This window comes from Sabethes cyaneus, chromosome 1 (assembly GCF_943734655.1).
Source record: "Sabethes cyaneus chromosome 1, idSabCyanKW18_F2, whole genome shotgun sequence".
NCBI lineage: Eukaryota > Metazoa > Arthropoda > Insecta > Diptera > Culicidae > Sabethes > Sabethes cyaneus.
Window position 1 is genome coordinate 21,435,216 of NC_071353.1, and position 17,467 is coordinate 21,452,682.

At 41.6% G+C, this 17,467-nt stretch overlaps 1 protein-coding gene across 1 annotated transcript; it reads right to left on the reverse strand.

The window, feature by feature from the left end:
* Positions 1–12,668: 12,668 nt before the first annotated feature.
* Positions 12,669–16,776, reverse strand: LOC128732499 (uncharacterized). Its single transcript, XM_053825763.1, has 10 exons — positions 16,675–16,776; positions 16,027–16,178; positions 15,739–15,972; positions 15,407–15,662; positions 15,122–15,268; positions 14,824–15,001; positions 14,391–14,629; positions 13,526–13,779; positions 13,360–13,398; positions 12,669–12,882 (listed from the first exon to the last, which is right to left on the reverse strand). The coding sequence occupies exons 1-10, from the start codon at positions 16,774–16,776 to the stop codon at positions 12,669–12,671; spliced, it is 1,815 nt and encodes a 604-aa protein (XP_053681738.1).
* Between the last annotated feature and the right edge of the window lie 691 nt (positions 16,777–17,467).

The following is a 17,467-nucleotide window of genomic DNA, read 5'->3' on the forward strand; positions in this document are numbered from 1 at the left end:
AGTAGGATAGGTGATGGACAGACAGAATTCTCGTGATATTACTAACTCGAAAATTGCGATCTTGACTAAAAATTTCTTCTTTTCTTTTCTTTTCTTTTCTTTCTCTGCCTGATCTCTATCGCTTCTTCTCACGGCAACAATGTTGTCGTGAGGGGAGGCAAGAGATCAGCCACAGATGACCACACTGGTGACAACGATGGATGAGGATGCCGTGGTGCCATGAATAAACACGAAGTAAGAAAGGGTCGAGCAAGACGAGGAAACAAACAAAGGAAGGAGAAAACAAGATAAGTACAAGCCATCTTATGATATATTGACCAAGCACACAATTATAACGAGCCAAGTTCTGTCACTCTTCTTCCGCCCATTAATCCATAATCACCAACACATTATGGCGCTAGCGTTATCCGCACGGATTCTTTTATCATTATCACAACCACCTTATCTCAGCCCTGGACAGACTTGGCTCTAACTGCCCCACCTCGTGCTGCAAACAGAAACAGAATTCTTCTAAACTTCGTTTTCCCTGGGCATGGCATAACCTTGAGGATTGCTGAACTGCAACCAGGTCCCAGGGCTGGTATGTATCTTTACACAAATGAAAGATGCCAAATGTGGTGAAGCCTATCAAAAGTATTTTTGAATCAATTTGATAGAACGTTCAAAGTATGTAGCAGCAAGACGTTTTTAGATTCGACTTACGAATCTTAATTTACCGTTTTGATTCAAACTTCGAACACTTAAGCTATGCTGAAACTTTGGTCAAAGAAAAATGTACGAAAACATCTATATTCTACTCCCATAAATGGTTTAATAGCATGACAATTTAATTATTTTCGTGTTAAAATTTGAAAAATGAGGATAAAATGTTAATTTACATTGAAAAACACTAAAAACCTGCTGTTCGGTTTTGATTCAAACTTCGAACACTTTTATGGTCGACATTCAAAACTCGAATATTTCAGTTTCAGACATCGAAGACTTGTATTATTTTGAAAAGTATTAATGTTTTTAGTGTCATTCAACCTAAATAAGTAAAATTGCATCCTATTTCTAAACACTGGCTTTTTAAATCCACCTAACAGTATGATTTAAATTTTTCACACAATAATTAGTTTCAATCCGTACTTCTGTAGTCAATTGCTAATATTTTCAAACTCTATGTACCACAACTAAAGCAAGTTAACTTTGTACAGCTTTACGATGCAGATAATTTATTTTCCCGAAAAAAAATCCGGAAAAACCGGATATTATTCATAGGTGTTCGAAGTTTGAATCACACCTCAAAACGTGATTCAAACTTTGAACACTTTTTATTTATCTAATATCTTTGAAATAATGCATGAAATATTGTATTTTAACTATGCTTTAGTACATAGATATCTTGCACTTACCTAATAATCGCGAAGTGGGAAGGTAAATGTTCTAAAATTGGTAAAATCATGCAAACGAAAAAGCAGCTACTTTTGCACGAAACGCTAAGAGTATGCGAACGAAGTTAAAATCTGAGTTCTCACTTTTTTCCAACGCCTACTGATTTCTTACAAGGTGTCCTACAGTTCAATGGCATATCTCACCGGATAGAGGACATTCTAACGAACACGATGGTGTACAATAAACATAATATTTTATCATATTGGCGATACTAACGAGCATTTTATTCTGAAGTGTTCGAAGTTTGAGACTGTTCTAAGTTTGAGTCAGAACGGTATATATTTTTTTCTGTTGATTCAGGGCTTTTGGTAAGCTTAATCACTAAGGTATTACCTTTGACTTGGCTTACCCGAACCGCGAATTTTAATCTATGCAGGGCAATTGCCCAAGGGGGTTTCGTCTTGTTTTCTTTTAGTTTCTTTTCGCTGGAAAACCGAGTAAATGTCGACAATCTAAAACGCCCTGAATAAGAAAAGAATCTTGAACTACATAACAACAACAACAATATGGACCAATAACTGATTCAGGTGATGTGACGGGAGAGAATCCAGTCCAGGTAAAGCTAACAGAGAAAAAGGTAAGCGAACCAGTGAGAGTTTGAGGGCAACATATATCCATATATAAAAAACTCAAAGTTTTCTAATAGGCTTAAGTATTACTAAGTTTATTATTATTTCAATAGTGAAAAATATAATATAATGGTATCTTCTATATAATAAAACCAAGTTGGTTTGTTTGTTTGTAAGAGATAAACTCAAGAACGGTTTAACGGAATTGCATGGTTCTTTTTTCAGTTGTTGTGTTTTAGTCTGCGTCAGGTTTATACGTAAAAAAAAGTCATAAAATTTCAAGCGAAAAGCAGGAAAATAGTAAAAAACCGATATTTTGCTTTTCCCGCCATCCATTGTATAGACAATATTTTAGATTGCTATGATTATTATCGGTGCAAATCAGCCGACCCGCATTTAATATGAAGCAGCGTCGCGACGTTGCTGGGCAAACAAACACGTTGATGAAGGTAGCTTTGATTGAACGGTGAATTGTGCCGAATTTTCATAGAACATCTGTTCGTTATAACAGTGCTAAACCATTAGTTAGAAATGGTAATCTTACCAAAATCCTAATGATTATTGCCGAATATTGATTGGAAACATGTGGAAAACGTTAATTTTTCAGTTCTTAGTACTCAACAGTTAAACCGGCTGTCGATTTGTTTGTTGTAAAAGCAAACTCGATAGCTTTAGATAACACCTACTTCCGTTCGCTGTAGTTGATTGTCAAAATGATTATATTCAAACGAAATCTTATTCTTGCTAATAAACGATTTTATGAACTTGCAAAATTAGAAAATAATAAACGTTGTATGTGTTATGGGTTCAGTTTATCAAATAGCCTAACTGCCTAGAGCTAATTTATCAAATTAATGAAACTAACCAAAACTGGAAACTTTCTACGTCAGGCGCATGTTTACAAGTGTTTTACATACTAAATTGACTGAACTAAATATACGTAAAGCTATCTGACTGTCAAGTAAACAATATATTTCATGTACTAAAAAAATGTAAATAAAATTTTGTACTGGAAAGGAATATTGGCCGGAATAAATTGGCAGTAAAAAAGTTTTACAATGATGGTAACCCATTAGAATAAATCGTATTTGAATATTGTTAATAATTTTTTGTCTTTTTCACTTCTAATTGGACTTCTTACAAGTGCAAAAAGGCTCATGAAATACCAAAGGAATGAAGAAAACAAAAAACGGTTTAAAGCAAAGCGTATATTTATTTGCATGGAGCCCAGCAATAAATGAAATTAACAATATAATATTGATTGATTTTTAAAGAATAATAAAACCTTTCGGATCGGTATAAGATAGTAACACAGTTAATTGATTGAGAAAGTAATTGAAATTCAGCAATACAATTCATTCGACAAATTCTTACCAATCGATTGATATACCAAATAGAATTAAAGATCTAATGAATATTGATATCGGATACATTTCCGAATTTACACATAAAAAATACTGTGGAAATCAAAACAAAGCTCTGATTACGATAGAGGAAATGTGATCGAAAGTGTCAAAAAATTATTTGTTTTAAAAACCAACCATTTACGTAAAGAACAACATGTAAAATTTCAACCTAATAATAGGTGAATGCACAAAGGATAAAGGCAAATAGAAAACATTTGAGGGCGGAAATGAAAATATAGTTGATGGCGCATTGATTCTGTTCTCAATAAGTATTGAATATATATTGCATATCGTTAGTCGGTTAACCGCAGAAGACGAAATTAGACGCCATCGAGTTTACTTTTCCAAAAAATAAATTGACACCCAGCACAACTATTGAGTACTGCGAATTGAAAAATCGACATTTTTCACACGTTTTTAACGGATATTTGGCAATAAATGTTACGATTTCGTAGAGATTGCTGTTCCCAACAAACATTTTATTTGAATAGTAGATCATTCAACTGTTATATAGCCAATGTTATATTAATAAGCAATTACATATACATACAGCATTTGTTAAACGTTTGTTGGGTTTCTATCTAATTGCTAAATGATTGTAGAAAACAGACGTTCTGTGAAAATCCGGCAGTTAATTAACCATTCCCTCAAACTGCTCAAAACAAGTACAAAACGTAACCTATACTTTGAATACATCCGCCATTAACAATTTACGTCTTTTAATACAATTGGTGGCAGTACGAAGTTTGCCGGGTCAGCTAGTACTAAATGAAACTGCTTAGATGCGAGTGTTAGATTGGTCGACAGTGACTCAAAAATTCATTAACACATTTGTCAATTAATTGAGTTTTCAGGAGTATTAAGCGTACTAAGTGAACAAAGTTTTCTTATCACATTCACGTCAATGCAGTGCATATACTGTCATTATGCACATATCAAGTATACTGTCGATGGGGATGTGCGCATGATGTCAGTTAAACAATATTTTATTTTGTAACTTTACCTCTAAAGATTCTCAAAAAGGCAATGACAGAATTTAAAAATTCTGAACAACCACATTGCACTAAAGTCAATTTGTTTTATATTAGAAACCTATCTAAAGACTACTGGCCAACCAGTGTTCAACCGGCCAAAATCGGCTAGCTATTCATTTGATTATCATTCTCGTCCTCCTGCCAGCGGGGACTCTAAACAGTGCTGTGCACGATGGTCCTCCGGGGTTAGGGTTAGGGGCAGGCCCAACAAGCCGCCCTGGAAAACATAAAGTTACCAACAACGAAGAAGAAAATAGGGATCGGAACAAACGGTGTCGACCTACGCGACGAAATAAGGACTACGATTGGAAACTCGGGACATGGAATTGCAAAACACTCGGCTTCCCGGGTTGCGATAGGATAAACTATGATGAACTACATCCCCGAAACTTCGAAGTCGTAGCACTGCAGGAACTTTGCTGGATAGGACAGAAGGTATGGAAAAGCGGGCATCGAGCGGCTGCTTCCTACCAGAGCTGTGGCACCTCCAACTAGCTGGGAACCGGCCTTGTAGTACTGGGAGAGAGGCGCCAGCGTGTGATTGGTTCGCAACCCATCAACGCAAGGATGTGTAAGTTGAGGATTAAGGGCCGTTTCTTCAATTACAGTATCATCAATGTGCACTGCCCTCACGAAGGGAGACCCGATGACGAGAAGGAGGCGTTCTACGCGCAGCTGGAGCAGGTGTATGATGGCTGTCCGCGACGGGACGTGAAAATCGTCATGGGTGACATGAACGCGCAGGTAGGACGGGAAGCTATATACAGACCGGTAATCGGGCCAAACAGCCTGCATGCCGCAACGAACGACAACGCTCAACGATGCGTAAATTTTGCAGCTTCCCGTGGTATGGTAGTCCTAAGTATCTTCTTCCCCCGCAAAGATATCCACAAGGCCACCTGGAGATCACCAGACTAACGAATAGAAAACCAAATTGAACATATTCTAATCGACGGTAAATTCTTCTCTGATGTTATAAACATTCGCATCTACCGCAGTGCGAATATAGATTCGGACCATTTCCTAGTTGCAGTCTGCATGCGCTTAAAACTCTCGACGGTGTATAACACGCGTCGAAGTCGTACGCCACTACCCAACATCGAGCAGCAGAAACACCGGAGTTGCCCAGGAATACGCGCGGCAGCTGGAAGCAGCGCTACCAACGGAAGAGCAACTTGGCGCAGCAACTTTTGAAGATAGTTTGAAAGGCATTAAGACCGCCATCGGTGGTACTGCTGTAGCGGCACTAGGTACAATGAATCCGGACCGAACTGCAGATCGCTAGATTTCGCAGGTTGCGAGCGGGTGCTGGTTGAACAGCTTGAACCCCGCAAACTCGGCATCGTAGCTCTGCAGGAAATCTGTCGCAAAGGAGAAAAGGTATGGAAGATCCGTGGCGGAAAGGCCCAGTTTTACCAGAGCGGTGGCACTACCAACGAACTGGGAACGGGCTTTGTAGTGTTGGGCGGAATGCAGGATCGAGTAATAGATTGGAAGGTGATCAACGAGAGAATGTGTGTATTGAGGATAAAGGGCCGTTTCTTCAATTATAGCATCATTAACGTTCACTGCCCGCACGAAGGTAGACCCGACAATGAGAAAGAAGCGTTCTACGCGAGGCTGGAGGCAACGTACGACAGCTGCTCGTCACGGGACATCAAGATCGTCATCGGTGATATGAACGCCTAGGTCGGTAGGGAAGAGATGTATAGACCGGTGCACAGTGGGGAATCGCTGGCCAGCAGCCAAAAAATGAAAGTTCATTTCGACTCTCCGTTGTATTTTTCCTGTGATTCTATACTATTGAAGTGTTCAAATCCAAAATTTTAGATCAATATAATAAAATTTGAATTTTCTATGAATCTTGAAAGTATGCTATCTCAGCATGTTTTAGCGTTTTTTTGAAAAATAACCTAATATTTCAAAACATGCTAGAGGTCTAATGGTAGCTCGGATTTCAACGGCGTCTAAGGAAAAGTTCTTCAAAAAATAGTGCTGAATAAAGCCCATTAATTGAGTATGCAGTAATTTTATCATAGTATGCCACAATTTTAATTTTCATTAAAAAACTGCCATATTTCCGCGTAAAACACGCTTAAAAGTTTTGAAGCCAAGGTTCGCCACTATTGACACTACCGGTAAAAGCTAGCATAAAATATGAGCTCTCAAATGGATATAGTCTCATTTAGCGCAGAGTAGCGCAGAGCACAAATGTTACGCTTGTAAGGCTACTATATCTGAATTCAACAATATAGACAATATGCAAACACTCAAAGTAAACGGTGGATATCTTAATTATGTGATATCTCCTCTACATTGTTGGATAGGCTGCTTCGAATGTATGCTCCATATTGCATATTGACCAGATTTTAGAGGCTGGAGGAAATCTCGAGGATACAGCGATAGTAATGACGGAAATTCAGCTCGAAGATCTTATGCCAATCCTAGTATTAGTTCTGAAATCACGGGTATTGATATGAAATTAATTAAAAGCCTAAAAATAAAAAATAAGAAAACTTATCCAATTTAATTTAATTAAAAGGTTGAGAAATTTTCTTATAGCAAGTTCTTGAACACATTATTTCAGAAAAATTCGTAATTTATTGTTTGTATACCAAAAACCTTTACGTCAGGGTATAGTCCTCATATAATACGTCCACTGCAATGCAAAGAATTTGAATTCGCGGTTATAAATGAATCTAGACAACTATTTTGCTGATAGGACGAATGACAGAAGAAGCACAAAAATAAGTTTTTTTGTTTAATTGTAGTGACTTTAACAACTCGGGTCATTCGTGACTTCTGTGGGGTTGGGAATTGAAGCATGGTCGTCGGTGTGAGAGGCGTGAATGCTAGCCACTGCACCGGTATTGACTCTGACGAAAATGAGGTTATTGCCTTATAAGACAATATTTTACATGCAAAAATAAGTGTGAAAATACAAATCGTGATAGAATTATTCGTTTTCTTATTTCTCCGGATAAAGTTTATAGCTTCTTCGAAACGGAAAAATGTAATTAGAAAAATCTTTCTGAGAACGCTATATTACTATTGAAGACGAAACGTGAAACTAGTGATTCTGCAGAAGGAGAAAAAGAAGAAGAAGAAGAAGATGGAGATAAAAAAGATTAAGAAAACTAATAAGGGGAAAAGTTTTGATTTTTGATTAATATTAATTTATATGGATTTTGTGTTGATTATTAAAGCTCATACTTGCTTTGAATTGTTTTATATAATGTTTTATCCTATAAAATCCATCTGCAATGGTTTTCCAAATGACCCTCATTTCATATACGTCATTATACTTAAAAAATATTTGAAAAATAGTTGAAAATTCTCCCTAACACAAAAAATATACGTTCTAATGCAAAATAAACATGAAATTTGGGCTCAGCACCCCAAAATTACTTAAGAACCACATATCCTTGATTTAAAGAGATTTTTTGCTTGGCCAGCGTTTGCATGGAGTCGCCCCACTGTGCGGTGGTAGGACCCCATAGCCTGCACACCGACACAAACGATAACGGCCAACGATGTATAAACTTCGCAGCTTCCCGAGGCCTGGTGATCCGAAGCACCTTTTTCCCGCGCAAGGATATCCACAAAGTCACCTGGAGATCACCTGACCAACGTACAATGAACCAAATTGACCACGTTCTCATAGAGGGCCGGTTTTTCTCTAACATCATGAACGTACGCTCCCGTCGGGGTGCGGATATTGATTCTGACCATTACCTAGTAGCAGTACATGTGCGCTCAAAGCTGTCCACCGTATACCGGACACGTCAAAGCCGCCCTCCTCGGCTGAACATCAGGCAGCTAGATAACCCACAAGCTGCTGAGAATTACGCGCGAGTACTGAATGAGGCACTGCCTTCTTCCGAGGAGTTAGGTGCTTCAAAACTCAAAGACGGTTGGGGCAGAATACGCTCGGCCATCGGAGAGGCCGCTACCGCGGGACTAGATATTGAGCCTCGGAGTACACAAAATGATTGGTTTGATGGAGAATGCCAACAAGCGGTGGAGGAGAAAAAATGCTTGGAAAAATTATCTAAGTATTGCCACTAGAGAGAACCTGGCCAAATACCGACGAACTAGGAACCAGTTGACCACCATTCTGAGGAGAAAAAGCGCCAAAAGGAGGACAGAGATCGTGAAGAATTAGAGCAACTATTCCGAGCTAATGACACGCGCAAGTTTTATGAGAAGGTGAACCAAACTCGGAAGGGCTACAAACCGAAACCTGACATGTGTAGGGACGAGGCAGGGAATCTAATTACAAACGAGCGCGAGGTGGTCGACAGGTGGAAGCAGTTCTTCGATGAACACCTCAATGGCGAAGTCGCAGAAGGAGGCGGAACGGAAATTAACCTAGGAGCGCCCATGGAAGATAGTGATGTCCTAGCACCTGATCTCCAAGAAGTCAAACGAGAAATCGGGCTGCTGAAGACCAATAAAGCCGCTGGGAAGGACCACCTACCGGCAGAGCTTTATAAACATGGCGGAGAAACGCAAGCAAAGGCTCTACACTGGGTTATTTCGAGGATTTGGGACGAGGAAAAGCTTCCGGAGGAATGGATGGAAGGAGTGGTTTGTCCCATCTACAAAAATGGTGATCGGCTAGACTGCTGCAACTATCGTGGTATTACGCTGGTAAACGCCGCCTACAAAGTACTCTCCCAAATCCTGTTACGCCGGCTGTCACCGATAGCACAAGGTTTCGTAGGGAATTATCAGGCGGGTTTCATGGGGGCTCGTGCAACTACGGACCAAATTTTTACTATCCAACAGATCTTGCAGAAATGTCGGGAGTACAACGTGCCCAAGCATCACATCTTTATTGATTTCAAAGCAGCATACGATACAGTCGATCGAGACAAGCTATGGCAGATAATGCACGAATACGGTTTTCCGGACAAACTGACGCGACTGATCAGAGCTACATTGGATCGAGTGATGCGTTTCGTACGCATCTCTAGTACACTCTCGAGTCCCTTCGAGACGCGGCGAGGGTTGAGACAAGGTGACGGTTTATCCTGCATGCTGTTCAACATCGCTCTTGAAGAGGTGATCCGACGAGCTAGGCTTCTAGGCTTTGCAGATGACTCTGATATCATTGCCAGGAACTTTGCGACGGCGGAGGCAGTCTACGCCAGACTAAAAGCGGAGTCTAGGAGAATTGGGCTAAAAATAAATGCGTCGAAGACCAAATACATGAAAGGAAGCGGCTCAAAGGAAACAGACGCTCGCCTCCCACGGACGGTAACCGTTGACAGCGACGAACTAGAAGTGGTAGAGGAGTTCGTGTATTTGGGATCGCTGGTGACCGCGGACAACACTAGTAAGGAGATCCAGCGGCGCATCCAAGCGGGAAATCGGGCCTACTTTGCCCTTCGTAAAACGCTACGATCAGGAAGCGTACGCCGCCGCACGAAGCTAACAATGTAGAAAGCGGAGAATGGCGGAGGCGTATGAATCACGAGCTACAGGCAATACTTGGGTAGACTCCCATCGTACATCTAGCGAAAGTTAGCAGGCTTCGGTGGGCCGGACACGTCGTAAGGATGCCGGACGACAGTGCGACCAAAATAGTTCTCTTCAACAACCCCACCGGCACCAGGAACAGGGGGACCCAACGTGCACGATGGCTCGAACAGGTCGGAAGCAGTTTGCGAGTCCTGAGACGACTAGGAAATTGGCGACGAGTGGCCCAAGACCGAGTTCAATGGAGACGAGTGCTTCAAACAGCACGAGCCACCCCGGCTCGATGCTGCTGAACAAGAAGTAGTGCAGGAGAAGAATGCAGCACGTGCGAGAATGCCGGTGTTGCAGCATACGAGGGTGAATGTGGAGGCCATTGTCAAGATTTGGGAGGAGGAGCTACTACCGAAGGAGTGGACGGAAGGCATCGTGTGTCCGATCTATAAAAAGGGCGACAAGTTGGATTGTTGTAATTACCGCGCAATCACACTGTTGAACGCGCCTACAAGGTACTCTCCCAACTTTTATGTTGTCGATTATCACCAGACTTGCAAAGAAGTTCGTGGGGTAATACCAAGCGGCATTCATGGGTGCCCGTGCCACCACGGATCAGATTTTCGCGCTTCGGCAAGTGTTGCAGAAATGTCGCGAATACAATGTGCCCACGCATCATTTATTCATCGACTTCAAATCGGCATATGACACGATCAATCGAGAGCAGCTATGACGGATTATGCACTACTACGGATTTCCGGATAAACTAGTGCGATTGGTCAAGGCGACGATGGAACGAGTAATGTCTGTTGTTCGAGTATCAGGAACAGTCTCGAGTCCCTTCGAATCTCGAAGAGGGTTACGGCAAGGTGATGGGCTTTCATGTTTGCTGTTCAACATCGCTTTGGAAGGTGTGATAAGAAGAGCGAGGATAGACACAAGTGGCACGATATTCACGAAGTCCGTCCAGCTTCTTGGTTTCGCAGACGACGTTGACATCATTACACGTAGGTACCTTTGAGAGGATGGCGGAAACGTACATCGGACTGAAAGTTGAAGCCAAACGGATTGGACTTGTCATTAATGTATCGAAAACAAAATACATGAAAGGAAGAGGTTCTAGAGAAGTGAATGCTGACCTCCCTCCCCGGATTCATTTAGACGGTGATGAAATCGAGGTGGTAGAAGAGTTCGTGTATCTGAGCTCACTGGTTACCGCAGACAACGACACTAGAAGAGAAATACAAATACGCATTATGGCAGGAAATCGTGCCTACTTTGGACCGCACGAAGTTAACAATCTACAAGACGCTGTTAGACCGGTAGTCCTTTACGGCCATGAAGCATGGACTATGCTCGTGGAGGACCAACGCGTTCTTGGTGTTGTTGAACGGAAGGTGTTCCGCATCATCTACAGCGGAGTGCAGATGGAAGACGGAACGTGGAGAAGCGAGAACGAACCATGAATTGCATCAGCTGCTTAAGGAACCACCGATGGGCTGGGCTGGTCGGACGACAGCCCGGGTAAAAAAGTTCTCAATAATGATCCGGCCCCGTAATTTTTCTGTACTCTAATAACCGGCTCGAAGCCTGTCGATAAAGAAGGGTTCAAGTTCTGAAGGAGGTTTATACTCATGGCTTTGCTTTGCTTGATGCATCCGGATATTCATTCGGGTTGAAGAACTGTACGAATTTGAAGAGCCTTTTATGGCCATTTATGAGATTGTGGTCAATCTGGTTCATTGTACGTTAATCTCAAATTTTGATGTTCATGCACAAATAGGCAAGAAATAGACCAAAATTTTTTTCATTTTTCATGTCCGACATATTTTTTCAAATCAAATATATTACAAAATTCAAATAAAGTATGTAGATCCGACTGTATCAGCATTTGTGGCTCGAGCAGCACGTTCTTCGCGATGATCCGACTGTAGATTATCACAGAAAATTTTTAATGTTGATCAATTTGTTCTAAACGGTCCTTATTAATGAAAACTAAAAATGGCCAAAATCCGCGAATTTCGTTCGCGGTCCACGACTGCTCATATAGTTTTTGAGCATAAGATGCTACCTGAACTACCCGGTGGTAAAATACCGGATGGTTATTTCTTTCATTACTTGGAATCAATAAAAAAGAAGCATAAATCTAGAATTTCTTTCATCTCAATCAAATATTTTATTATTAGATATTTATAGTTTGAACTAAGCAACAAAATCAATTACAATAATATTTTCGAAAAAGCTACTTATGGACTACTGCATACTTTCGATATTATGATGATGAACCTCGCCATTGGGTTCAGAAACATGGTATCAATGAAATCAAAAAACAAAAAGTTTGCTAAAATGATAACCTTACATGCTAGAAAAGCAACTTAGGGGAAAAAGGAAAGTACCTAGTGAAAACAATTTGACCGTCGTGCAGTTAATGGTTCTAAAATAAACTTTTGGCAAAAGCCAGCTAAACAAGCGTAGTTGTTACAATATGCACGAGCTCGAATCAGTTTAACATGGTGACACACACTTCGTTTTCGATTAGAATCGGATTATTTTGATCGGCGGTCATCGTTGACGTTGTTCGGTGGCACGTGCAGGCAGAACCACAGTATCGGGAGCGCGGAGCGAGCGTACGACGAACGGCGAATTCAAAGCGGTGCGGTGCGGAGGAGGTGCCAGTCACGAACGGATTTGTCGATGACGATGAACAAGGTCGAAATGGTGATGAAGGGATGGATGAAATTGGGAGTTGATCAATTTTGATACAAAAACACCCGAGATTTACGGGGTTGGAAAATGGTTTCGTCATGCATTACCTTTCGCACATCTTCCTCGGCCAACACCAGCTCGGGACGCAACTCGATGCCGGACTTCGGTGGGTCCTGATCGTGGATCAGTTTGTATACGTCACTATTTTTGATGAAACTGAGGTCTTTTTCCGGTTTCTGATATTTGAGGAAGTTGACCCTGAAGAGATTATGAGTAACGATTCGATTAGAAGTGCACAAAATTGGAAGCGATTCTTGGACATAAATGAAAGCGAACTTATACGGTGCGTGTATGGTGGAATGGAAACAAACTTTACCTATTTGAACAGCTCTCGCTCGAACTTTTCGACCAAAGTTTCACAGTTTGAGAACTTTTTCGAGGTAGTTCTTTAAAATACGGAAACAATTAGGCTTGCATGTGGACAAGGACAACACGGATACCGCGAGATACATACCGATAGACCTTGGGTTTCTTGTCCTTATTTTCCGCCCAGTAGTAATTCCAGAATTTCACCTAAAACACAAAATGGCGGTTATATGACTGAATTATTAGTTATAGGTGAGGTGATGGTGAACAATGATATGCCTGTTCGAGTGGAGTGTTTGGCATTAGTCACGAATTGTTTAGGTTAGACACAGTAACGCACGGTAAGGCAGGTCGAAAAAGTTCAATTACCTATCGTCGTAACCCAGATGTGGACTTTCGTAAAAGTGCCTACAAAAAGATGAGTGAAGATCATGTCAGATGGAAAAAAGGACGAACAATTGACTCTGATGGATGTTCCCGGGGTGGCTGTGAAAAAAAAACGGCAAACGAAATGAAGTAAAAGAAAGCTAATTACCCTAGCGTAGTTCCCTGGATCAGTTCGGCCTGTGAGCTGATCACCTCGGCGATAAATTGCTCATTGAAGGCGTCCTTAGCATTACGCCACTTGCGACCACCAGGCAGATAGATAGGCCGCTCCTGTGGGGTCAACGGACCAAACGCACTTACGGTCTTCTTCTTCTTCTTGACAACCTGCAGCTTAAGTTCGTCCTGCACAGCCGTCCGGGTGTCACCATTGGCTGCACCCGCCTGTGATGATTCTTCCGAACTCTGCGTCAGGAGTATGGATTAGTACAAGGTTCGGGGAAGGGGATTGAAACGAAATTAATAGAGGAACCGATGAAGTTTACACCTAGCGATTAGTAAACGAAAGCCACCCAAAACTCCGCAATAATTTTTAGCAGTTTGTGTTGTAGGTTTATTCTTAAGCTATCATTATATTCTAATCCAGTTTTTTGCTGTGTAAGTTAGGCTATTTGATAAAATGTTGTTCCTGCAGCTTCTAGTGTAGGTATTTTGGGTACTACTGGTTCGAGTTCTTGTGTAGCTAGTTCAGTGTTTCCAGCTGTTGCTGACTCAGGAGATTCGTCGAGGAGTCGAACACTCTCGGTAACCAACTGTGTTTGTTGCTCTTCTAAATTTTGAGTCAGCGGTGGTGATATTTTGATAGGCAGTGTAATGTACTCAATCTCCTCTTCATCGTATAGTACCAGAAAGCACATGCGTGACTTAATGGCCCATTCCACCGTCTGGTACTGCGGTTTCTGTGTTGAATCACGTAAATAGTATGTGTATTGTACAACATCGTCAATCAAAAGTATCATTTGGTCTCCCTAACAGTGTAGCTTACACTACCAAATCAAAGGAATGTTTCAACCAACCTTGTCATTCCGATCGGTCCACTCGATGTCGTGTTCCTTCATCTTTTGCTGCAGCTTCTCTATCTGCTCGTCCGTATAGATGATGTGCTCGCCTTCGTCAGAGCTAGCAGACTGTTCGTTGAATGACTGTTCAGCTTCAGTTTTACAGTACTCAGTGACCTCGAACGCTTCCGACACTTCCGGCATTGATTCCGATGGCGCTTCGGCACTAGTTTCTAAATTAATCGTCGTTGACCCTTCTGTAAGAAAACAGTTTTGCATTGCTACACGCTACACCCGTGATGGCCGGTATTGCAGCGATGCAAATCAACAACCCTTCCCTTCCCAACATATGCGTGATCGTGTATGTTTACAAGAAAATCAAAATGTAAACGTGTGCTCGGTAAAACGAGACTATGTATACTTAACTAGACTGGTACGTAAATTCAAATACCTTCGGGACGCGGAGTAATGGACTTCGATTTTCGCTTCGGTTGTGCCAGAGCAGATAATTGCTCTGTCAATGCAGTAATCGTAGCTTGAATCGTGTTCGGAAGGCTTGATAGGGCCTCCAACTGTTTCTGAACGTTTTCCAATTGTGCACGAAATTCCTCGGATGTCTCGGGATCTTCCTCCGGTTCACTTGCAGGACCATCGCCATTACCTACTGTCGTATGGCTTGGGTTATCAAGATGACTCACTGTATCGAACGTGGGATCGGGGAACTGTTCTGGATAGTAAGCGGAATCGACGGAATTAGGACCAGGGGAACCACTTTTACCTGTGCTCTGCATGACTGGTTCGGCTTCCAGTGTCTGAAAAGTCTCCACTTCAACTTCTACCCGTTCAGTTAAGTATTCGTCGTACATAGGAACGGGCTCTGGCTCCGGAATTGGCTCCTAAATCAAATCGTACAACTATCAACTTCGTTCAGATCCACCCAACAATTGTATTAAAATACTTCGCTTAGCCTTTTTACTTTCAGCGACAGAAGAGGACTGACGGCTAACAACACTCGCTAATCGAAACTTACTTACCGGCGATTTGGGTGGCTTGTAATCGGGTGCAATCTTCGGCTTCGGTTGTTTTACGATTCGTACCTGATAACGCTCCGTCGGTGGATTCATCTCGCGCAACCGCTCCTCGCGAGTTTTCGGCGGTGGGCGTGTCGGTTTCTGCATAAAGGTAGTGTGTCTCTTCTCCTCACCTTGAACGAGCTCATTGTTCAGTGTTTTAAACACTTCGCTCTGTTTGAAAACACCCGACGCCGGAATCATTTTTTGGAAGTTAACTCTTATGAGGTGATGCAAAATTTGTTATTATTTTCCTCGCGAAACCCAGGCATGCATTCTGAGAAACAGATACTTACCCAATCACATTGTGCTGCTTAAGCACTTCAGCCTCACCAGACAGAATTTCTGCAATCTGTTCATCGGTGATGGGAACATCTGAAATCTTTGCTTCGATTTCATTCTCCTCGCTGGTTCGATTCGAGTTCTTAGCCGATGTCCAGAACGGCTTCGGCGTTGTGTTAATATATTCGACCTCACCGCATGGAGTTCTTTCTTTGACAGCGCGTTGTTCGGCTGGAACCTCGTATGCTCTGAAACCCTCGGAGTTTGCTGATGCGTTCGATTCCTTAAACGATTTAACTAACCTCACAATTCCGAGCACGAACGAATTCCCAGCACAAGCCAACAGCTGATGGGCATCGTAGTATGAAAGGTTGTTGGTCGGTATCTCATTGATGCGTGCCACCACGTCCCCGACGCGAATACCAAGCTCTTCTGCAATACTTCCGGGTACAATCTAACGAACGAACGAATAAAAATCGAATGGTAGTCGGGTGATAGCTATTTTTAATCTCAGCGTCGTTGTCGCTGAAGAGAATCTTTCATAGTGGGTTTACCACTATGATTTTCAATCCCAATCAATTTATTTTCACGTTTGAGGTTAGAATTCGATAGTAGACGACATTCAATATGGCGACCACAATGTGACTATTTAAAGTACAAATAGATTCCTCAATAAATTGTTGCTGATTTGCTTGACGGGTAAAGCTGCAACTATCTAGAGGTGTTTTTGAAGGTAAACCATTTGATCACCAGAATGATAACCAAACTAAGAACTAGTAGCTGTACCATGACGTTTTCTTTTCGACCGTTACGTAACTTAGAACTTTTTCCAGTTTTTTTTCAAGATCGTTATATTTTTTAAGCATTTATTTTTTCCCAAAGACGGTAATTTTTCATTACTTGAACTGTACTATGTAAATTAACGATTTTTCACAAATTCACAAACTCACTTTTACAACCTGCAGCGGCACATCAAAGTCTGCTCCCCCTACCAGCTTAAACCCAAATGGGGTCGTATTATCCAATCTGGACACTGCGACATTCACCACCATCTCGAAATTCTCGGCTTTTAAGACTTATTATGAAATATTTTCACTTTTTAGCAAGATAGTTCAAAACGAGACCGACGATGTTACTTTCAAATATGCTACTTATCTAACGTCCCGACGGCGACCTAATGAGCATTAACCGACTGATGCATTTGAACTACTTTCAGATATGCAGCTCAATCGATCGAGTAAAAGGTCATCGCATTCGTTCGGATGCTCTCGGTTGTCGGATGCATGCAACCGCGATCGAGCACGTGGATCTGTTTGGTAAACAAACCGAAATAAGTAGCAGTGCACCTAGCGTCTGCTTTGCAACGTTGCAACCGCCGAAATCAACAGGTAGCAAAGCAAAATACAATCAAATGTGGAATTGAGTTAAAAAAACAAACCATGTGCCGTTTCTTAAGAGGTAGAAGCTCGACCGTGTTTGATACAAATCCATCGGAGTACAGTGTTTCGAGAATTTTGCATTTTGCGTTCCTCTTAAGCCACTTTTCCTTAAAATATAACTCTGGAAAACACGCCATAATACACTTTAAAGATGGCATTGACGAACGAATGGTCATGGTCTCGAATCTCAGTAGAATCAAGGCCAACTGAAGTCTTATTGGTTCATGTTCGCCGGTCCGGCAGAATAAACGAACAAAATCAGAGATCTCCACTGCCGACGGTTACCCGTCAATCCGTCATTGGT